The following is a 21,638-nucleotide window of genomic DNA, read 5'->3' as shown; positions in this document are numbered from 1 at the left end:
CTCTTCTCCCTTCAAATACTCGCATGTACACTCCCTCTGCATTCTTTCAAAGTTGTAATCACTTCTCTTGAATTGTTGATATATACATGTGTTTGTGTTTATTCATGTGTACTCATAAGTGCATGAATAAAATGTGCTAAACCTATATATTGTTACATATACTTTTGAGAGCTGACCAAGTGGTTGGTGGACTCTTCCCTAGGAAATACTATTTCTCAGCATTCTTTAGCTGACCACAGTTTTTTTTTTTTTCCACAGTTTTTTTTATCAGGGTTGAGGTTTATGATTTTTCCCCCAGCCACATTATCATGTCTATTTGTGTCTTTCTTGTTCAGGTCATGTGTTTAAGAAGCCAGGTTTATAAGACTTCATAGGTGTAACTTCTGACATTTCTAGAAGACACAATCTCACATCAAACGTCCTGTTCCTCTAGCTCTTACAATCATTTTACCCCCATTTTGCAATGGTCCCTAAGCCCTGGGTGCAGGAGTTGTGTTATAGATTAAGTATTAGTTAGGACTGGGCTCCACAACTTTCCACTTTGATTGACTGTGGTTTTCTACAGTGACTGGAAACCCAGTCAACTACCCAGGCCTTGTGAAGTAAGCAATCTTGGAGAAGAACCTACAACCCCCCACTTTAACCACCACTTTACTAAACCAGTAGAATTTCTAACTAAATTTTAAAGAGTTTCCTCATACCCACAGATAAACATAGTCTTCACCCCTCGTCAGGGAAATTTCTCTTTTAATTAGACAGAAACAATTACAGAAAGTTCAGTTATTTTAGGAGAGTCAATACTCTTTAATTTTCAAACGAATCAAATGATAAAACCAGCCTGGATTCACAGTAACTCTGATGAGGTATAAGGAGGCCATACAATTGCCTACCCCTTGAGTTCTGGGTGATCACAGGCCATAAGCTGTACAAACAACACGGGCTAGAGTACATAACAGAATTAAGAGGAGGGGACATCATTGGATGATAAAGCCAGGATCTAACCTGAACTTTGAATTCTATGATTGAGGTAGAAAGCAAGACATGAAAAGATGTAACAGCTGGAGCAGAGAAATGTAAATTGCGTTGAGGTGTTAAGCACGCAATTTTAACTAAAACAAATTTAATATGAGACAGTAGTAGCAGATGGTGTTTGACTTCAATGAATTAATTTCAATCTTTAAAACTCTAGAAATAATCAGTAACCAATATTTCTAGTAAAGGAGACATTTCAATACCCTCATCTGTATGTATTCAAAACTGAAAATCTTTTTCAACCTCTCCTGTATGTGAACATTAAGAGGGTTCTTAGAAGCCTGAGAAGGAACATACTGGGACCAATACATTCTTAAATAGATTTATCTTATAACTGTCACTTGAAGTCATTCCAAAGAACAAGTGTAGGCATAATATTCAACATTCAAAAAGTAGCCCCTAAAGAGTGGAGGTCCATTAGCACTGACCAGAAACATTACAAGCAAATAATTCAAGGAAGAAAGGGGGTTTAAAAACAGCGATTAACTTGTTTTCCTGTAAGAAATGTTTTATGTCAGGGATGAAATAAGTTCAATAAAACTTATCTGCAACACCTGAACAGCTGCTGCATACTTGGGAACTGCCAAAACCGAAATTAAGGGAATGAGTAATCCCTGTGGTGATTACCTCTACCCGACTGCTAAAGCATATGTCATTGCTACGTGATGTGGAACAGGAAGGGTGGTGGCAGTGAGATACTAAAGGAGCTGAGTCAGCGGAGAAGGAAAGCTGGTGGCTTACTGATTAGCCACATATATACACATCCCAGTAAACATTTTCCAGCTGGCAAACCTTGGGATTACCTGGATCTTAAATTGTTTAAAAGGCCATCCGGGGCCCCACTGAAACACTGCTGAAGACATCATGACCAAGTTCCTTCTTGTCACAGGTGAGTTGGTAATCAGACATAAAGACTCAGTGTTGCCTGGCTTCTTTTGTTCTCAGGATCTGACGACCAGGAGGCATCGTCACACTATGGCTCTATGTATTATCATTCTTCTTTCAGAATTTCAAATTTTCTTCCATCATTTAATAAGTTTTCCTAACCTCACGGGCTGTGATAACTATTCTGCCTTCATTGATGACACATATACAGCATTAAAAGAGTCTCATTTTAATACCTTTCTGCTGGCTCCTGTTTTGTCCAGACATTAATACTCCCCACTCATCTTCCTATACCATGTGCCTTACATTGGCATTATATTTATTTGCTTATTTCCTGGAACGAACTTTTAAAGAGAAGAAGATCAATAGAAACTTAGATGCAGCTATCCTAGTCATCTTTTTTCTACTGTTTTCAGATTTATCCTCCATGGGTCTGCTGCATTGATGGAGTAAAAGTGTTCCTCATAGACAACCATAGAAATTTGTTCAGTAGTCACTTTGAGCCAAGTCATTGAAGTCTTACTAATTGTTCTAAACTTATGCTTTGTAAACTTATTAAGCATCAGAGACTTTCTCAGATGAACACTGAAGTTCAATTTGTAAAAGATTCAGAAGTGGTCTGGTTACGTGATGATGGTTCAGGCCTATGATTTCAGCAATCAAGAGACATGGGGGCAGGTTCTCTAGTTCAAGGCCCATCTGGGCTAGTTAGTAAGACATGCTGTCTCAAACCCTGCTCTGTTGATGCCAAAGAGAGGAATCTGGAACTTCACATCTTCATCCCTCCAGCAAGGTCTTTTCAAAGATGTTTCAAAAAACTCAGATTGTGGTAATACTGTTCTCTGCTTTAGCAGATGGCTTGACTGTTGGAAGGCTGGGTTTAAACTCTGAGAGGTGAGACATAGTTTAAAAGGGTGATTACTAGGTATAGTAAACTAAAGTAACTTCAGACAGCACTAGTTCTGTGGATAAATAGACTTTACATTCAGTAAAAATTAATTAGGACACAGAATGTGGACAAGGATGGTCATTTCCATTTTCCATTTTCCAATAAATCATAAGAGTAGATTGAAATGTATCTCACCCTTGAAATGGCTATAAAGTTTCACTTGGGCTGTTCTGATCTATGTCTAGTAGGATGACTTTCACTGTTTCAGAGTTTGACACTCAATGATTCAGGCAGATGTTTCACAGTAAATGTTTGTTCTTTCTCTCTCTCTCTAGGTTTGGCACTTCTGCTGAATTCTCATCTGGGTATGTCATGATGACTTCATGTTTTGTTGTTTACAGAACATTTTCTCATCATAAGCCTCGAATCTCTAAGAATTACTCCTAATGTACTTTTCTTTTATGATTTTTAAATTATACTCTCATAATACTTTCTTTGAAAAAAAATACCAAGAGTCATGTGGGAAGGAGATGGGTTTCCACTGTTGGGAGTAGACTATTACAGCTCAGCTGTCAGTGCTGCCCTCTGTGTGTGCCCACCTTAGCATTAACAAACCAGCTCTAGCGGTCTTCTAAACTTAGCCAAGATCCAGAAGTGAGTGCCATCATTCTAATCATCAACTTCAAGTCAGTGCCTGATGGCTAAGTTGCAATGTCTGGACTCAGGTTAAAGAGTCTTAGTTCCAATTATCCCCTCCTAGGTAACAGGTGCCTGAGGCACAGCAAGGGAAAGAGGCAAGACCAAACTGTCAACAGAGTTCACTGCCACCTACAGCAGGCTGCTGTTCTCATTTGCCTTCCACAGGTTCTTCCTACCAGTTGATGTGCTACTATGATAATGTGGCCCGGAACAGGCCAGGACTGGGAAGCTTCCGCCCTGCTGATATTGACATCTGCCTGTGTACTCACCTCATCTATGCCTTTCCTAGGATGCAGAGCAACAGGATCACCATGAGAAGCATGAATGACTTGACTGACTAACAAGCTTTAAACACCCTCAAACGCAGGTCAGAGAATGGCAGAGTTGTCTGATCTTGTGTCTCTTGGGTCAATAGTTGCCACGTATTAATGTTTCTTTAAATGTAGCTCAGAATCCATGCGTTTGAGATGAGGACCCAGCCAATGTCATCAGTTTTTACTGCCATGAATTACACATGATTATTACATACGACATGAATTTTGAATGCACCTACATTTTATAATGGTTCATGACCTTGCTAGCATACTTTTACTTCACACACTTCACTTTTTCATGATGAATCTCCTTTACATAAAGATTTCCTGGGGGGCTGGAGAGATGGCTCAGTGGTTAAGAGCATTGCCTGTTCTTCCAAAGGTCCTGAGTTCAATTCCCGGCAACCACATGGTGGCTCACAACCATCTGTAAAAAGGTCTGGTGCCCTCTTCTGGCCTGCAGACATGCACACAGACAGAATATTGTATATATTTAATTAATTAATTAATTAAAAAAAGATTTCCTGAACATTTTTCCTGCCTCACTAAATATTTTGCTACAATATTCTCAGATTTTTTCCATTTTTTAATTGAATAGACTCTTCTCTCGTGCAATACATCTTGATCACAATTTTACCTCCATCTACTCCTCCCTTATCTCCCATATCTCTGCTCTCCCTCAGATCCATTCCTCCTCCGTTTCCTCAGAAAATAACAGGCCTCAAACAAGAAACAATAAGACAAGGTGAAAGCCCTCATATAGAGGCTGGACAAGTCAACCCAATAGGAGGAAACCAGTCCCTAGAGCAGGCAAAAGAGTCAGAGATACACCCACCTCCACTATTAGGGGTCCCACAAGAAACACCAAGCTAATAGTCATAACATATATGTAGAGAACCTGGTGAAGACCCAAGCTGGCCTGTGCTTGCTGCTTCAGTCTCTGTGAGACCATGTGAGCTCTACTTAGTTGTTCAGTGGGTCATGTTCTTTCTCCTGGTGTCCTTGATAACCTCTGACTCTAATCTTTCCTACCTGTCTTCCTGGGGGTTCCCTAATCTTTTAGGGAAGGAATTCAATGGATATCTCATTCTCTCTCTCTCTCTCTCTCTCTCTCCTCTCTCTCTCTCTCTCTCTCTCTCTCTCTCTCTCTCTCTCTCTCCTTTCATAACTGGTGGAGGTTCTCTGCACCTGCTCCCATCCGCTACCTCTCTGATAAGGCACCAATCTATGATCTGTAAGGATAGAAGAATATCATTGGAAATCATTTCAATTTCACTGATTTAATTTTTTTTTTGGCCAGTCATATCTGGTTCTACCTTAGGCCTCTGGGCTGTCTAGTCTCTGGTTCCTGGCCATCCAAGCAGTGCAAGATACAGACTCACTCTCATGGGATGGGCCTCAAGTTAAACCAAACATTGGTTGGCCACTCCCACAAGTTCTGTGCCAACATTGCCCCAGGATATCTTACAGGCATGACAGATTGCAGGTAAAAGGTTTTATGACTGGGTTAGTGTCCAGATTTTCCTATCCATAGCTTACATCAGGTCCTCTGAAACTGAAATTACAGATGGTTGTGAGCTGCCTTGTGGGTGCTGGGAGCTGAACCCAAGTACTCTAGAAGACCAGCGAGTGCTCTTCACCTCTGAGCCATCTCTCCTGCCGAAAATATTTCCAATATTTCTTTTCCAATGCAATCCCAAAAACCACTGTTCTATTTTCTGGTTTTGTTCTTGACAAGTTCAAATAGCTTTGATTCCACTTATAAGTCTTATCATGTGCTACTTGCCTTTCTGTGTGTTGTTTATTTCTCTTAATATGCCCTTCAAATTCACAAACATTATTTCAAACGATGGGTTTCATTATTTTTATAGCTGAATCATTTATATTGTATATATAGTACATCTTTTTATCCACTCGACTATTGGTGCACACTTAATGGGATTCCGTATCTTGGATCTTACTAGTCAATGTTAATGAATATTATTGAGCGCTATATCATCAAAACACTGATTTCATTTCCTTTGAATAGTGGTGTTGATGAATCATGTGCAATCTGTGTGTCTTTTGTGAGGAATCTACACAGTGCTCTCTCTAGGGCTTTTGTTCTTTGCATTTACATTGCAGCGATTTCTTTATACATCCTTGAGAACATTGGTTACCTTTCATCTTCTCCTATTAGCCATTCTAACAGGTGTTAGGTGATCAGTCAACGCAGTGCTAACCTGAGTAGCTCCGATTAGTAATGATGTTCAGGGTATCTGTGTGTGTTCGCTTTCATACACCTCTTAGCCGTTTACCTTCTGTGAGAAATGCCCAGTCAGACTCTTTTCTCATTTGTCAACGGTTATTTCTCTTCCAGTTCCTGCTTTTTTTTAATGCTAACTCCTTATCAAATGTGTGGATTCCAAATATTTTCTCCCATTCTAAAGTGCAGGGGTGTTTTTACTCATTTTCAGGTATTTTGAAATTATCATACAAAGTAACTGGTTTCATTATGGCAAGTCACCATTTGTGTCATAATACTGTGTATATATTTATTCATGTCCTCCCTCCTCCTCTCTCTCCTTCTCCCTGCCTTTCTCTCTCACTGATATTTTCCCCGCTAAGTAATTTACCTTCTACTTTCATGTCACATGTGTTCTGCTATTTTCTTTCTTCCCTGTCCCTTAAATTCCTTTCCTATCCTCACAGTTCCCTTTCTATCTTTTTCCATTCACCTGTGTCCGTGTGTTTACATGCATGCATTTATGTTCATGACCACATGTGTGTGGGATCCATTTCTGCCTTCTGAGGCTGGAATTACAGACAAGCCACCATGCCTGCCTGGCATCTGTAGGTTCTAGGGCCCAAACTCTCATACTCTCGTCTTTACACATCTTTGCAATTGCTTTAAAAGCTTATTCATCTCCTCAACCCTATTTCTATTCTCTCTCTCTCTCTCTCTCTCTCTCTCTCTCTCACACACACACACACACACACACACACACACACACACATCTAGAGCCCACCACATATTAGAGAAAATGTGAGACAGAAAATTTAATTTCTTAGATTTTTGCGGTTAAGATAAAAGTAGATAGTGCCATAAATATCTACCCTGGAGCACATATAAATAAAACAGGATATGTTCAAACAAGTATATCAATGTTTCTAATTTAAGTCATGGAAACTCCTGTTATATAAAATTATTAATGTTAAAAATTCATAGATAAGTTATATGGATTTTCTTATGAGTGCTCATATCCCCTTTTTTGGCTTTTTGAGGCAGGGTCTCTCTGTAACATTCCTGGCTTTCCTGGAACTCACTCTGTAGACCAAGTTGGCCTTGAACTCACAGAAATCCACCTGTCTCTGCCTCCCAAGTGCAGGGATTAAAGGTGTGCACCACCACCACCTAGCTATTATATTTTTATTATTAAAAATGTTAAATATATTTGATCATATACTTCCCTTCCCCCAAGCCCTTCTAGAACCTCTCCCTCCCCCTTCCCACCCACCCAACTTTAAGTTCTTTCTAAAAAAAGAAAATACAACCCTCCCCTGCCCCCAAAATAAAACACCCAAACACATATGTATGTATGTATCTAAGAACTGTGTAGTACTAAACTTTTGATTAGGAAATAGCAAATATTAATTTCTGAACAAAAATATAACTGCATTTAAAATATAGATGTATAACACAATTTTTTTAAAAAAAGAAAACAATCTTTTTTCATTTTACAGTTAGTTTATGGTAATGGAAGAAAATTGTACTATAGTGTGTCATATCTTGTCAGGGAAACACCAAGTAATATCAGTTGTATTACCTAAATGGGGGAACCTATGGATTTTAAAATCGTTCTTTATCTTTTGCTTTTAAGGAACACCCAACTGAAAACCCTCCTGGCCATTGGAGGCTGGGACTTTGGACCTGCCCTGTAAGGTCTCTCTAGAAAGCCACTTGTTCATTTGCTATTGAAAGCAAGATAGCCCAACCAGCCTCTGTTGCTGTACTTCACAACATCAGAGGTGCTGGAGGCATCCACTAAGTGACTGTGTTAATGCTATAAATTAACTGGAACCTTACTTCTAAGCAGAATATGTTGAGAAGATTACTATGTTGTCAAAGTACAGAACCCTTGGAGCATCAGTTTCCTGCCTCCAAAGCACTTTCACCTAGAGTATTTCAAGGTCACAATGACTTGAGAAGGCTTTGTACAATGCCTTTGTCTTTTGGAGAAGGAAAAATAAAAGTCTACTCTTAAATAAGACTTCTTTGAGAGCACATGAATTTGGAGGGTGTTTCAAGACAGCATGGTAAGTTAACATGGCCACACATCTTAAGAAAAAAAATAAACAAAGGAAATGCTGAGTCCTGAGGCAAGCAAGAATAATGATTGCAAAGGAAGGCTGGGGCAAAATAGGAACAAGTGTTCGTCAGGTTGAGGCGTCCTAGTAAAGGGCACAGAAGTAGAATTTGGGCTGTAAAGTGTTTTTATTCCAATGTGTTAATATTATAGAGGCCTTACCCTGCCTTTTTTTTTTTTTTTTTTTGTCTCTGTCAGGTTCAGCGCCATGGTCTCCACTCCTCACAACCGCCAGACTTTCATTAGCTCAGTCATCAAATTCCTGCGCCAGTATGGGTTTGATGGGCTGAACCTGGACTGGCAGTTCCCTGGATCTCATGGGAGCCCTGCTAAGGACAAGCATCTCTTCATCGTCCTGGTGCAGGTGAGGAAAGCAGGAAAAGGAGAAAGTGTCTTCAGTCCCAGAAGATTCAAAGTATGTTCTTTCTGGGGAGAACTGGGTGGTACACAGTAAAACAAACTCAACTGAATTGAGACGTACAGACCTTAGCATAGCAAAGATCCTTCTGTATTAAATACCCCTTCAACAGGTTGCATTCCAGACATATCACATCATTTTAGGGATGATGACTCATATTCGCATTTAATGCATATTTTAATTATTTGAGAATATCACACGTTGTCTTTTGATCATATCTTCCTCTCCCTCATCTTCTCGCAGATCTACCCCCTATTCTGTATCCACCTAGCTTTGTGTAATTTAAACACGAAAACACACATGCACTATTTCAATTAGTGCTGTTTCTGTACTCTGGGTTAGATGGCTATCTGCTGGAGCATGTCCTAGCTATCAAAGGCCACACCCTTAATTAAAGCTAACTGCTCCTGGAAACTGTTAATCACCAATAATTCCTTCACTAGGGGTGGAATTTCTTGACCACCTCCGCACTCCATGCTAGTATTTTGTCTGGTTGAACTTGCACGGATCTTTCTGTATTAAGTGCTCTATGATAAAAGTACCATAAGCATTATGATATTCATTCTACAGATAAGTAACTAAGGATATGTCGTAGCTGCCTGTGTTACCTGACAACAGAGTTCAATGCCAGAACAATAACATAAGACAATCTGTTGTTATCAGAGTAATACATGCTCTGTGGCACATATTGGTTTAGGCTTAAAATAAGAATAAGGCAAAATCCCAACTTTAAAGAACATTCAGTGTGAGTCAGAATGCTGAAACTGAACCAACAATTGCAGACACGTGATTAGCATAAATACCAGGAAACCCAGAGAAGTTCGTGTGAAGCAGGATCAGAAAGAGCCTACCACCGTAAGTGATGCCTAATCTTAGCCTTGGGAAAACATTAGCACTGCCCAATTAGGTCAGAATGGGCAAGTCACAAAAACTCAGAGACCAGTGATCAAGTGGTTGGGAGAAAGAGTCTGAGTTTGCACAGGCAGCAACAGCCTGATCATGCAGGTCCTTCAGCTAAAGAACTGGGAATTCTCCCTCTAGATAATTGGGAATACTGTGAAGGATTATACACAGTGGAGAAACGGTGGCCGAACTTTTGGTTTTGACTTCCTGCTCTGACATTAAACACAAGCAAGGCGAGTCAGCAGGCAAAGTTCCAGTGGAAGCTACTGATGTAAATTAAGGGACAGGTGATCAGAGGAAGCAATGCTTTTACACTGAGGGAAGGAGGGTCATCTGAATATAGACACCAGTAGGACCTGGGGATAAATTTATAGTATAGTATATACTATAGATATAGAAGATCCACAGTTTCCTGACTTAAAGAAGTATATGGGCAAAAATGGGTTGGTTAAGATGATACAAAGGTGGATTCGGAGTGGGAGAACTGATTCCTTCACATCCGAACATAGAGACTGGGATGGGTCTGAACGGCCAGGATGCATTGCATGAATACATATCTAGAGCTCATAGGAAAGGACTTGACTTAATGGACTGGTGTCATCAACCAGAGGGGTGATCACCAAGCCAAAATGACTAGATTATGAAGTCAAAGATGACAGACGGCTTTTAATTTATTCCATTCTTTATTTCTATTTTCTACTCGTTTTTTGGCAGAATCTGAACCACTGTTCTATATCAACCATGACAGATTATTTCCATATGGCACCATATACTAAATCGTCAGGCAGCCTCTGGAGAGTTTTAGCACTGAGTAACTCACTGAGTCTGCCAGCTTACTTTTGCCCAAGAGCTCTAATTATCAGATTCAGTAACTCCATTTCTTTATCTTTATTCATATTTATTCTTTGGTGATATTATGTATAAATCATTGTAGTTAGATCATATTCTTCACCTCCCCCACTGCTACCCACCTTCAATTCTCCCCAGACTTCATTCCACTCCCAACTTCAGTGGCTCTGCTGCTCATATTTACATGGGTGTATGGCGCCATCTACTGGAACATGGGCAAACTACCATGGCCCATACAACTGAAGAAAACGGATTCTCTTTCCCTCTATAGCCTAAGCCATACTCTGTTGATTGGCTTGACCTTGTGCGTCTTTTTCGTACGTTCGTGGGTGCAACAGTCCCATCGTCGAGATTATTTCTCAGCAATTTCCCCCAACCTCCGGCTCCACTTTGTCTCCAACGTTCCCTGAGCTTTGGGGTAGGGGGTGTGATCCGGAAAGCCTCTTTAGAGCAGAACACTTTCCACCTGTTGTCAGTCTGTATTAACTGCCATTTGCTGTGTAAAGAAGCTTCCCTGGTGAGGGATAAGAGTTGCACTGGTCTGTGGGTACGAGGATAAATTATTTAGGAAGCGGTTCCTTAGGAAGACAGTACTTTGCAGGTTCTATTACTCCCCAACTCACAGATTCTTGGCTAGATTTCCTTACAGTACCAGGTGTGTATTCCCCTCCTTAGAGCAGGACTTGAGTTCAATTAGAATGGTGTTGATTTGCCCCATAAAAATCTGTGCCTATGCTGTACTTGCTAACATATCTTTTCAGGCCACTTGTTACTGGATCATAGCTGGCACAACTTTTGATGGCTTTTCTTCCCCACCAGCCTTCACAGTGCCTTCTGGTCTGTGAAAACTAGCCAACAGGGAGGGAGCTTCCAGGTCAGCACCAGACTGACTTCTCTACATCCTATGATCAAAGTGTGCGATGCTCTTAGCGATAGCATCTCTCTGTCAAGTTCTAGTCAGTACCCAACAGCAATGGTATTGTTGGGTACTGTATTGTCCTGGGGGTCTCTGGGATGCCCTGAGCAACAACTTGAAGACCTGTATCCCACGTCTGGCACTGGGTTTTTGTTTGATAACCTATGGCTTCTGGGAGGAGCCCTTACACCACCCCCATGTAAGCAACTCCAATTAAACTTTTTTGATAAATGTATTTTAAGAAGCTTATAAAATGGTAGGCTTCCATATGATTTTATCAAACATTCTTAGTAAGTTATCCTTCCTCTTACCCCTATTGTACTCTACACTAACATCCCACTCCACAGTTACCCCTTCTCATTATTCCCCTTTCCCCTCTAAACTATCTGTTGTTTATTATTCTATCCTCACTCACTCCCTTAAACTCTGTCTTCCTTCCCTGTGTCCCAATGGCCCCTTTCTAGTTTCCTGGCTTTCTCTCTCTCTCTCTCTCTCTTTTTCTCTCTCTCTCTCTCTCTCTGTGTGTGTGTGTGTGTGTGTGTGTGTGTGTGTGTGTGTGTGTGTTTTGAAATAAAGTTTCTCTGAAGCTTTGGAGCCTGTCCTGGAACTCACTCTGTAGACCCGGCTGGTCTCGACCTCGCAGAGATCTGCCTGTCTCTGCCTTCCGAGTGCTGGGATTAAAGGCGTGCGCCACCACCGCCTGGCATGTTATTTCTTTCTTTAATTGGAGCATACCTCCAGGCAAAAGTTATAGATCTTTTCACTACAACAGCACAATATAAAAGCAAATATCTTGCAATATATGGGGTTAATATTTCAAGACAGCTCCAACCCCCTTCTTATAATGCTCTTCATCTAGTAAAATGTCCTAGTCACTTGACCACTAGCACACACAGCAATTTCTGTGAGCATTCTTTTGGAAGATGACCAGGTACTCTGAAACAAGGCAATTACAAGAGATAACCCCAATACAATACTTCATGCAAGATGAAAGTCACATAAAGTAGAGGAAGATTACCATCTGGCACTAAATTGCACTTGGTACCTAGCCATTACCACCTTCTCCCTTAGTTAACTTTGCATTTCATTTAATGAGGTATTGGTCCTATGATAAACTTCAGCTACTCAAAAAGGGAAAACCTTTCTCCACCTCTGAAAGCTGGGTTTAGGGAACTACAGCAAGGGATGCTTCAGAATGTGGCGATGGTGGCAAAGCTCTCAGTCATTTGGAATCTAGATTTTGGATGAATAGCTAGTAACTTTAGAGGGGACATAATAAAGTCCTAAACCCCATGAATATTTAATGACTCTTAACACCATCTGCGCTACTGCCTTTATTGAGGTAATGACAGAAAAATGTAAAACAAAAATGGGAAAGTACTTTTTAAAAATATAGACTTGTTATTAGAAGAACTGAAATGAATTTGTAACGTTGTCTACTGTATGTTAATATTCTGTAGAAAATGCGTGAAGCTTTTGAGGAAGAAGCCTTTGAGAACAGTAGACCCAGGCTGATGATCACTGCCACGGTAGCTGGTGTTGTCTCCCTCATCCAGTCTGGCTATGAGATCCCCCAGCTGTCACAGTAAGCTGTCTACCTTGTTCAGGAATTCTTGAGGGAATGTAAGCAACAGATCTTCATCCTTGGGATGCTTTGTTGCACATGGACTTGGTTTATAGGCTTTGTAAGGGTACATTTTCCTGGCATATAGGAATGGCAAATGATCATCAGAAATTATTTAAACATCATCTTTCATCCACAGCTCCTTAGACTACATCCAGGTCATGACTTACAACCTCTATGGCTCCCAGGATGGCTACACTGGGGGAAACAGTCCCCTCTACAAATCCCTACATGACACCGGCACCAACACCTTCCTCAATGTGGTAAGACCCTACACAGATGCAAATGCAGACTGGAAATGGTCCAAATCATGAGAGATTCATCACAAAATTAAAAAACCAAATTGTGAGTATGCAGTGTTCTTGTATACCTCCTTTACTACAACTTCAGTGAAGTATTCTGGAAAGAAAACTAATAAAATTTTCAATATATAATTTGAGCAGTTAGAACAGGGAACTAGCATAACCCAGCACAGGACACTGGCTACCTAAGGCCTACAGCTAACCTATATTCCTGCAGGACTACATCATGACTTACTGGGATGAAAATGGAGCAGCTCCTGAGAAGCTCATTGTTGGATTCCCAGCATATGGACAAACCTTCACCCTGAGTGACCCCTCCAGCACTGGAATCGGCGTGCCCACTGCTAGTGCTGGGGCACTAGGGCCCTACACAGAGGAGTCCAGCATCTTGGCCTATTATGAGGTCAGTAGATTGTCTATACAGTTCTCTGCGAATATCAGGCCCAGAGCTGGGCTTGTTGCCCAGGGGTTGAGGACTAGCAATCTGCTGAATTTGAATGTTCATTATGTCCAGTATCTACCTGCTCTAAGCAGAGTATTGATGTGGGATTTCCCTCTGTATGTGGTGAATATGTTTTATTACCATTGGTTAATAAAAAAAAAAAGCTGCTTCAGCCTATAGCAGGGTAGAATATGGCCAGGCTGGAAGAGATACTGAAAGAGTGTAGAAGAAATCAGAAAGATATCATGTAGCTGCCGAAGGAGACAGCTGCCAGCCAGAATCTTACCAGTAAACCACAAGCCTTGTAGTAAAATATATGTCAGGAGCCAATTTCCTTCTAAAATCATTGCAGGAACCATCACCCTGGGGAGTCTGCAGAGAACCCCACACCCCTAATTGTGTTAGGAATCGTTCTATTGACAGAGCCTACCCCACACCCAAATTGGCTGTTAATGGAGAGCTATCTGTTAGAGGAACTCACCCCACATTCCTAACTATCTAGAGAACTAGGTGTGTCAACTCGTGACTTCCTGGCCTAGGTGACTTGACTGAACGTAACCTCCTGGACCACATGACTAACATGAACCACACGGCAAGAGCCCAGGCCCCTGTGCCCACCCCCCAACTCCTTACCCTATATAAGCTGTACCCCATCTCTAATAAACGGAGGCTCTGACAAACTTAGCATGGCCTCCTTCCTCTCTCTTAGCTCATATCTTACAGATAGTGCCTCTCCAGGACCCTGGAATAACTGAACTGCCAGGCGGGTTACTAACCCTAGACTGAGTAGCCCACCCAAAGAATATAAAATTAAAAAATGGTTAATTTAAGATGTAAGAGTTAGTAAAAATCCTGAGCTAATAGACTAAGCAGTGATTTAATTAATATAGTTTCTGTGTGATTATTTTGGGTCTGGGAAGCCATAAAATGAACAAGCCATGTCTGTCAACAAAGTATCATTCCAAATACTTAAAAGTTTTGTATATATAGAATATATTTTTAAAACTGAGGAGTTAACAATATATAATAACCCTTCGTACAACAGACAAGATTCTTAAGTTTATTTATATGGATAAATAAAGTGATAAATGGATGTATGCCCCATATTGCTACAGACTCTAAAATGCCAACCCTACAACATGGATGGTGAATGAGCATTTGAAAGCAGCATGAGATGAGGGTGTTGCTCAGTGGTCCAGCTCTTGCATTAATGAGTATGGCTCTGGGTTCCATCACCATACATTTTAAAGATGTATGTATCATAGTGTACAATGATATGTCATGAATATTTCTGTCTGCTATGGGGCTGTATATATTAAGCTGCAATATCAGTTTTCAGAATTCAGAGGCAAAGGAGTCAACAGTTTGAGGTCTGGGATATAGACTGAGACTCTACCAAAAAGCAAATAAGTAATTAAAAATATGGGCTGTGAATGAAGTTCAGTTGCAGAGTACTCCTGCAGCATGAGCCATACCATGTGTTACATCCCCAGAACCACAAAAAGAAAACTATCTCAAACTTCATAACTCCAAATAAAAGCCACTGGAAACCTCCCCAAGATACATATATTAAAGGAAAAAAATAAAGTGTACCTTTCTCTCTTGCATGACAAAATATTTAAAGGATTATTATCTCATGACTTTTAAAGATTTGCATCTTCTTAAATGATGGAGCCACTGAGGCCTGGGATGCTGACCAGGAAGTACCTTATGCCTATCAGGGCAATAAATGGTTTGGCTATGATAATGTGAAGAGCTTTCATATCAAGGTAAAGTCAGTCCCATGGGTGTTCTGAGGGCCCAACCCTGAGCTTCAAGAAATCAAATGACTTTTGTCCTCTATCCTTAAACAGGCCGAATGGCTTAAACAGAACAACTTGGGAGGTGCCATGCTATGGACCCTGGACATGGATGACTTCACTGGCGCTTTCTGCAACCAGGGACAGTTCCCTCTAACGTCTGCCCTAAAGAAAACCCTCAGAGTGCACAGTAAAAGTATGTAACAGCAGGGACATGCCAAGGGTAGGCAAACATTCCCCCATCAACTCAAGGGGAGTCGTGACATGCCTCTCTCCATTGCCCACGGAGACTCTTCCCACTCCATTCCACTGCTCTTGTCCAAGTGCCAGTCAGTGAGCTTTTACAAACCCTCAACTTCCATGCCAGGGATAGTATACCTTTAAGGCAAGCCAAGCACGCCTGGAAGCAGGGTCCAGGTCTCCGAAGTCTTTGTGATATGCAACAGTCTACAGAAGTTGTGCTGACCATCACCATAAGCATCTGTGTCTCTATGGGGCTGAGCTTTGATGTCTCACTTATCCCTCTCTGGGGAGATTTAACAGGAAGGCTCAACAGTACTCTCATGTCACTATACAGATTGTTTTTTATATTGGGGCATTTTTTACCTAATCTTTAAAGCTTTTTACTTTATATAGTAGGTACTCAGCAAGTATGTTTCAATGAGTTATATAGAAAAAAATATTTATTTTCATTCCAAGTCCAGCTGGCTTTGAGGTAAGATAGGAGGACCGAGAAATGTGTAAGGACTTGGGTTGATATCACTTCTTAAATCCTGAGCATAGAATTATCCTCTGATCTAAGCCCCAGTCAAGGCCACCATGGCCAAACGTTTATTCACCTCCAGCCGAAGCCTGCCATTGCATGAGGGTCCCTGCTCATCATCCTGTGCTGTGTTTCTCAGGTTGCATGGCCTCAGTTTCAGACCTTTGGCAAGTAAATGCTCCTCTAAACAGTGGAGGTAGGAGCTGGAAGACAGACACTGAGGCAGTAGATTCTGTGTCAGCTGGGCCAAGAGAATAATCAAAAAGTCTTCTGTCACTGCCCAATTGGAATCTCATCCCAGCACAATTTCCAAACGGACCTTCTCCTCAAAGCAACCTGTGATGAAGAAACTGTAGGCTCACTTTATGTGTCTCTATCTGTTTTTCCCAGGATTCTGAAGTCTCTTTTGCTCCTTGCAAAGGTCATCTTGAATCTACCTAACGAACTAAAATAAAATCAACAGTCAAAACATGAGCTCCCTTGGCGGGGGAGGGGAGTTGCGATTTGGTGAAAACCTTTCCCAGTGTGGAAACGCCAGCTGCTTCAGGCGAGAGGTAGAAAGACTGGGAGAACAAAGTGGAGCCACCACCCTACCGTCTTCTGTCTGCCTGTGCACATCTGCGTGATGGCTGAGGCTACGGGAAGGAAATGATAAAGCTGTTGGTGCACAGGACAAGATGAGGACATTTGCAAGGCAGGCTGTAGCGTGGTGACCCTTTTCAGTGACCATTTTCAGGAAGAAGCCTGAGTGAGTGCTGGACTCGTGAGCGTAAGCAGCACAGCTTGTCTTGTCTAAGATCGGAAGCCCCGAACATCATCCTGCTTCTGCTGAAAGCCCAGGTGCTGCTCTAGTGCTGCCAGGATTGGTGAGTGTTCAGAGACTCATCATGGAGGGGCCGCGGATGCATCATGGGGTAGCTGCTCAGAATATGAGCTAGCAGGAGCCTTTTTTTAAAAACACGTACTGTACTTAAAACCAGAGTGGTGGCTGACAGTTGCTGTCACCCCTCACATGGCTATCTGGTTAACTGGCCATTAGACTCAATGAAGCAGATTAGATTATCACTTCCTGGAATTCACAACTGAGATTAACTGTGGGTCTGTTAGTCACTAAGAGTGAGAGAATGGTAAGCTCAGGGACTGTAGAGAAACATGGGAAAGAGAAAGTTACTCTACGTGTGAGAGCTGGAATGGTAGATCTAGTGCGAGCACTTGCCTACGGCTTCATAGGTGCTGATTCTAGTTCCTTCATGAAGCCAGCTGCACTTCTACCTGTAGAGTCTCTAAGACTCCCCTTTAACTATCCAGTCCTCCTTTGTTCCTTAAAGCACTCGCGTGTCTCTTACTTACAATTAAAAGAATCTTCATGTAGTAAGAATATACATGGCTCTGTTTTTTTTTTCTCCAGAATCCACTGTAGATTCCAGAATCCACTTTATGTGTCAAACTATTTTGGGTTTTGTTTCTTGTCTTTTAAGATGGGTCTCCCTGTATAGCCCAGACCTGTCTCAGAATCCTGGGCTCAGCGATCCTCCCTAAACCTCTGGAGCAGTTGTAACTACAGACAGATGCCACCACATGCAGCTCAAGCTTGATGTATTGAACATGCCCCTTCTTACTTAGTTCTCACGCAGCCCCCTAAGATGGATACTACTGCTTCCTGGAAACCAAGACCTGGAGAAGCTTGGTTCCTTGTAAAGCCAGAGCCAGAGCCAGGCAACCACAGTTTGGAGCCTTATCTACTGTTTCACTGCATCCCCTAACACCAAGCACAGAGATCTCATGAGAGATGAGAGCGCTGGCGACTGATAGGCAGTCCTCTCTCTGGATAACGCCCTTCACCATAAACTCCAAGCACTTCCTATTACTACATGCCGGGTACCACCCGAAGTGGGAAAGGCAGAGCGGTAAGAAAGACTAATCTCCTTGTACAGGGGGATGATATTTTGCTTCTGCCATGTTGAACAGTAAATAAAGAAGGAAATGAAGAAGATGAAAGCTTGTTTAAAAGTGATCAGTGAATAACAATACTTTGACTTCTCCAGTCCTAGACAATGACTCTTGTGGGAAGATCTTTACCAAAGCCAAAAGCAGCCAACAATTTTCTCACCTGGGAAGAGTTTCTCAGGCACAGTTATAGTGAGAACAAACCCCTCTGGTAGAAATGAACAAGGCACATTAAGTTGTACCAGAGTTGAAGGGAGTGAGCCTAGGACCCTGTTGTTGGTCACTGACAAGCAGTAAGTCACAATAGACTTACTACTCCAATCAGGCTTCCCAGCTTTGCAGAAAACAGTGTCACAATGACTTGAAGGGAAACTTCTAGGGCAGGGCTGTTGCTTAGCAGCCAGTCTTGAGAGCACCTCTCATTTTCTTGCTTAAAAGCCATCAGGAGAGGAGTGTCTCATGCAGACAGTAAATGTGGAACCCACGCTTCCTGAAAGTTCCCATATACTACAGCTATGGCCCAAACCTCCCGAGACATCTGAAAACCCTAAGACAGATGACCCGCCTGACAAGACCAAAGACAGTGAACTCACGCGACAAAATCATCCATTCCTTTGGAACTTCAGTCTTGGTAATGATGCTCGTCATTATATAGTATATGTAGAAAAGAAATCCCTTCACGGTAGGAGATAAATTGCAACAAGACAGGGCAGACAGAGAAGGGAGGCCTTATCTCCTCTGAGGAGTGGATGGGGGTGAGATGGGGGAGGTGGGGGTCAAGGGAAGTGAAGGGAGGGGGAACTGGGGCTAGTATGTAAACTTAAATTTTTAAAAATAAAAAAAAAAGGTAGAGATCACGTGAGGAACCTGGTCCTTGAGGAAAAGAAGAAATCTCTGCTAATTGTGCCAAAAAGCCTTGGCAAAGAGAATTCTCCAAGCAGAAAAATTAGAACAAAAATACCCTTGGAGCCGGCAGGTGCCCTGGAAGTGTGAGTCCGGCTGTGAATTAACAAGTTTACGCTCACTAGGCATGATCTGCCCCCGTGGGGACTCCTCCAGTCTCATGGCGGCCCTTGGAGGAAAGACATGGCTCCTGCCATAGTCCATAAGGCCTCTTGAGTAGCTCCCACCAGATCGGGAAGCTAGGAAACACAAACCAATCCTTAGTGCACACCAGGCTGAGATACCTCAGAGCCCATGTTCTCCAGTTACTTCTGAATAGCAGTCTGACATTTAAGAAAGGCCAAGGGGAAGCCAGGCCTTTCCTCCCTCCAAACATTCCTGTAACCTCCTTGCTCTCTTTTAAATTCAAAGCCTCTTTTTTCATTCATCGTTGTTACATTTATATATTTATATATGTAGATATGTATATATTCCTAAATATAACCTGTTCAGTCTGTATAATGCTACTTGTATATATGTTTTAGGCCTGAAATGTTGGTATTGGATAACAAACGTGAGCGCCCTTCTTTGGAGGAAACTCTCTCTCCCCCCTTGGCATTCCTTTGCTGCCTGTAGTTTTGTGTAGAGTTGAGGCCTCCTGAGCCTTCCCAGTCCAATGTAGCATGTTTATTGTGTTGGCCTTGTTCAGCTCATGTTTCAGCAATCATGTTTAGACTTTATGCATGTAGTTTCTGACACTACTAGGAGACACAGTCTCACGGAAAATTCCCTCATTCTCTGCTCTTGCTCTTGCCCTCCTCTTCCACGGTGTTCCTGAGCCTAAGGTGCAGGCGTGTTCTGCAGATGTAGCCATAGTGACTGGGCTCCACAACTCCATATATGGATCAGTTGTGGTTTTCTTGTAATGGCCTCAGTCTGCTACAAAGAGAAGTGTCTTTGATGATGGGTGGCCCCCAGGCTTTTTTTCATTGTTTTGTCTGTGTATGTGTGTGTTCATGTGAGTAGGTGAATGTGTGCAGGTACCTATGGAGACAGAGATTCTCAGTAGGATGTTGCCTAGCCAGCAAGCTCCAGGAATAATCCTGTCTCCACCTCGCCAGTGCTGGAGTTACAAATACATGCCACCATGCCCCTTCATGTGTGTCCTGGGCATTGAACTCAGGTTCTCATACTTGTCTAGTAAGCATTTTACTGACGGAGCCATCTCCCCAGCCCCAGGATGCTATCACGGCTTTACATTTATTTCATTTCCATTGTTGTCCTTTAGATTATTATTCCATGATTCATTTTTCAATTCTGTTATCAACGGATGTTTTTGTTTCTAGTTTAGTACTTTTATAACCAATGTGGCTCTTAACTATTTGGCACAGTTGCGTGCATTCCTGCCAAGAAAATGCCAAAGAGGAGGAATTAGGGGGCCATAGAGCTGTCATTGGTCAGTTACAAAGGTCACCGGTTTTCTTGTAATGGCCTCAGTCTGCTACAAAGAGAAGTGTCTTTGATGATGGGTGGCCCCCAGGCTTTTTTTCATTGTTTTGTCTGTGTATGTGTGTGTTCATGTGAGTAGGTGAATGTGTGCAGGTACCTATGGAGACAGAGATTCTCAGTAGGATGTTGCCTAGCCAGCAAGCTCCAGGAATAATCCTGTCTCCACCTCGCCAGTGCTGGAGTTACAAATACATGCCACCATGCCCCTTCATGTGTGTCCTGGGCATTGAACTCAGGTTCTCACACTTGTCTAGTAAGCATTTTACTGACGGAGCCATCTCCCCAGCCCCAGGATGCTATCACGGCTTTACATTTATTTCATTTCCATTGTTGTCCTTTAGATTATTATTCCATGATTCATTTTTCAATTCTGTTATCAACGGATGTTTTTGTTTCTAGTTTAGTACTTTTATAACCAATGTGGCTCTTAACTATTTGGCACAGTTGCGTGCATTCCTGCCAAGAAAATGCCAAAGAGGAGGAATTAGGGGGCCATAGAGCTGTCATTGGTCAGTTACAAAGGTCACCGGTTGTCTAGAGTGAACTTAATAACTGATTGACATTTCCAGTGTTGGCTACTTCTCTCTTACTGTGATAAAACACCATGACCAAGGCAATTCATAGAAGAAAGCACCTATCTGGGCTTATCGTTCCCAAAGATTACAGTCTATGATAGTGGACCAGAAATCCCAGGCTGCTGAAGCACAGCACATTTCAAGCTACAAACAACAAGCAAACAGCCTGAGTCTTTGAAACCTCACAGTCCTCTCCCAGTGGCATTCTTTCACTAACAAGGTTGATTCCTCCCCAAACGCTACCAACTGGGGGCAAGTATTCGAATGCCCAACACTGATGGGGCATCTTATTCAAACCATCACATCCACCAGACGTTCAGACTGGAGTTTCCACTGTCTCACGTTCTTATCCACCTGAGGCTTTTCGGTTACCCTGTGTTTATCTCATCTCAGGCTGCCTCTATAGCTTCTCAGATAGGGACATTTTCTTTCTTTCTTTCTTTATTTCTTTTTTTTTTGGGGGGGGGGGGGGTTAAGACACAGTTTCTCTGTGTAGCCTTGGCTATCCTAGCTGTCCTGAAACTCACTCTGTAGACCAGGCTGG

At 42.0% G+C, this 21,638-nt stretch overlaps 1 protein-coding gene across 1 annotated transcript; it reads left to right on the top strand.

Annotated features, from left to right (window-relative positions):
* The first annotated feature begins 1,896 nt into the window (after nt 1-1,896).
* LOC121437887 (chitinase-like protein 3) lies at nt 1,897-16,439 on the top strand. The gene is given in 11 exon segments (XM_041638002.1): nt 1,897-1,921; nt 3,142-3,171; nt 3,671-3,872; nt 7,680-7,736; nt 8,364-8,529; nt 12,712-12,836; nt 13,015-13,138; nt 13,395-13,580; nt 15,269-15,388; nt 15,473-15,614; nt 16,321-16,439. Coding segments are annotated over 11 exon segments (1,296 nt in total).
* The last annotated feature ends 5,199 nt before the right edge of the window (nt 16,440-21,638 follow it).

Source organism: Microtus oregoni, unplaced genomic scaffold, assembly GCF_018167655.1.
Source record: "Microtus oregoni isolate MIOR12 unplaced genomic scaffold, Mior012 000054F_ref0000373, whole genome shotgun sequence".
Classification (NCBI taxonomy): Eukaryota; Metazoa; Chordata; class Mammalia; order Rodentia; family Cricetidae; genus Microtus; species Microtus oregoni.
The sequence above is the reverse complement of the archived record's forward strand: the minus strand, read 5'-3'. Positions and strand labels throughout refer to the sequence as shown.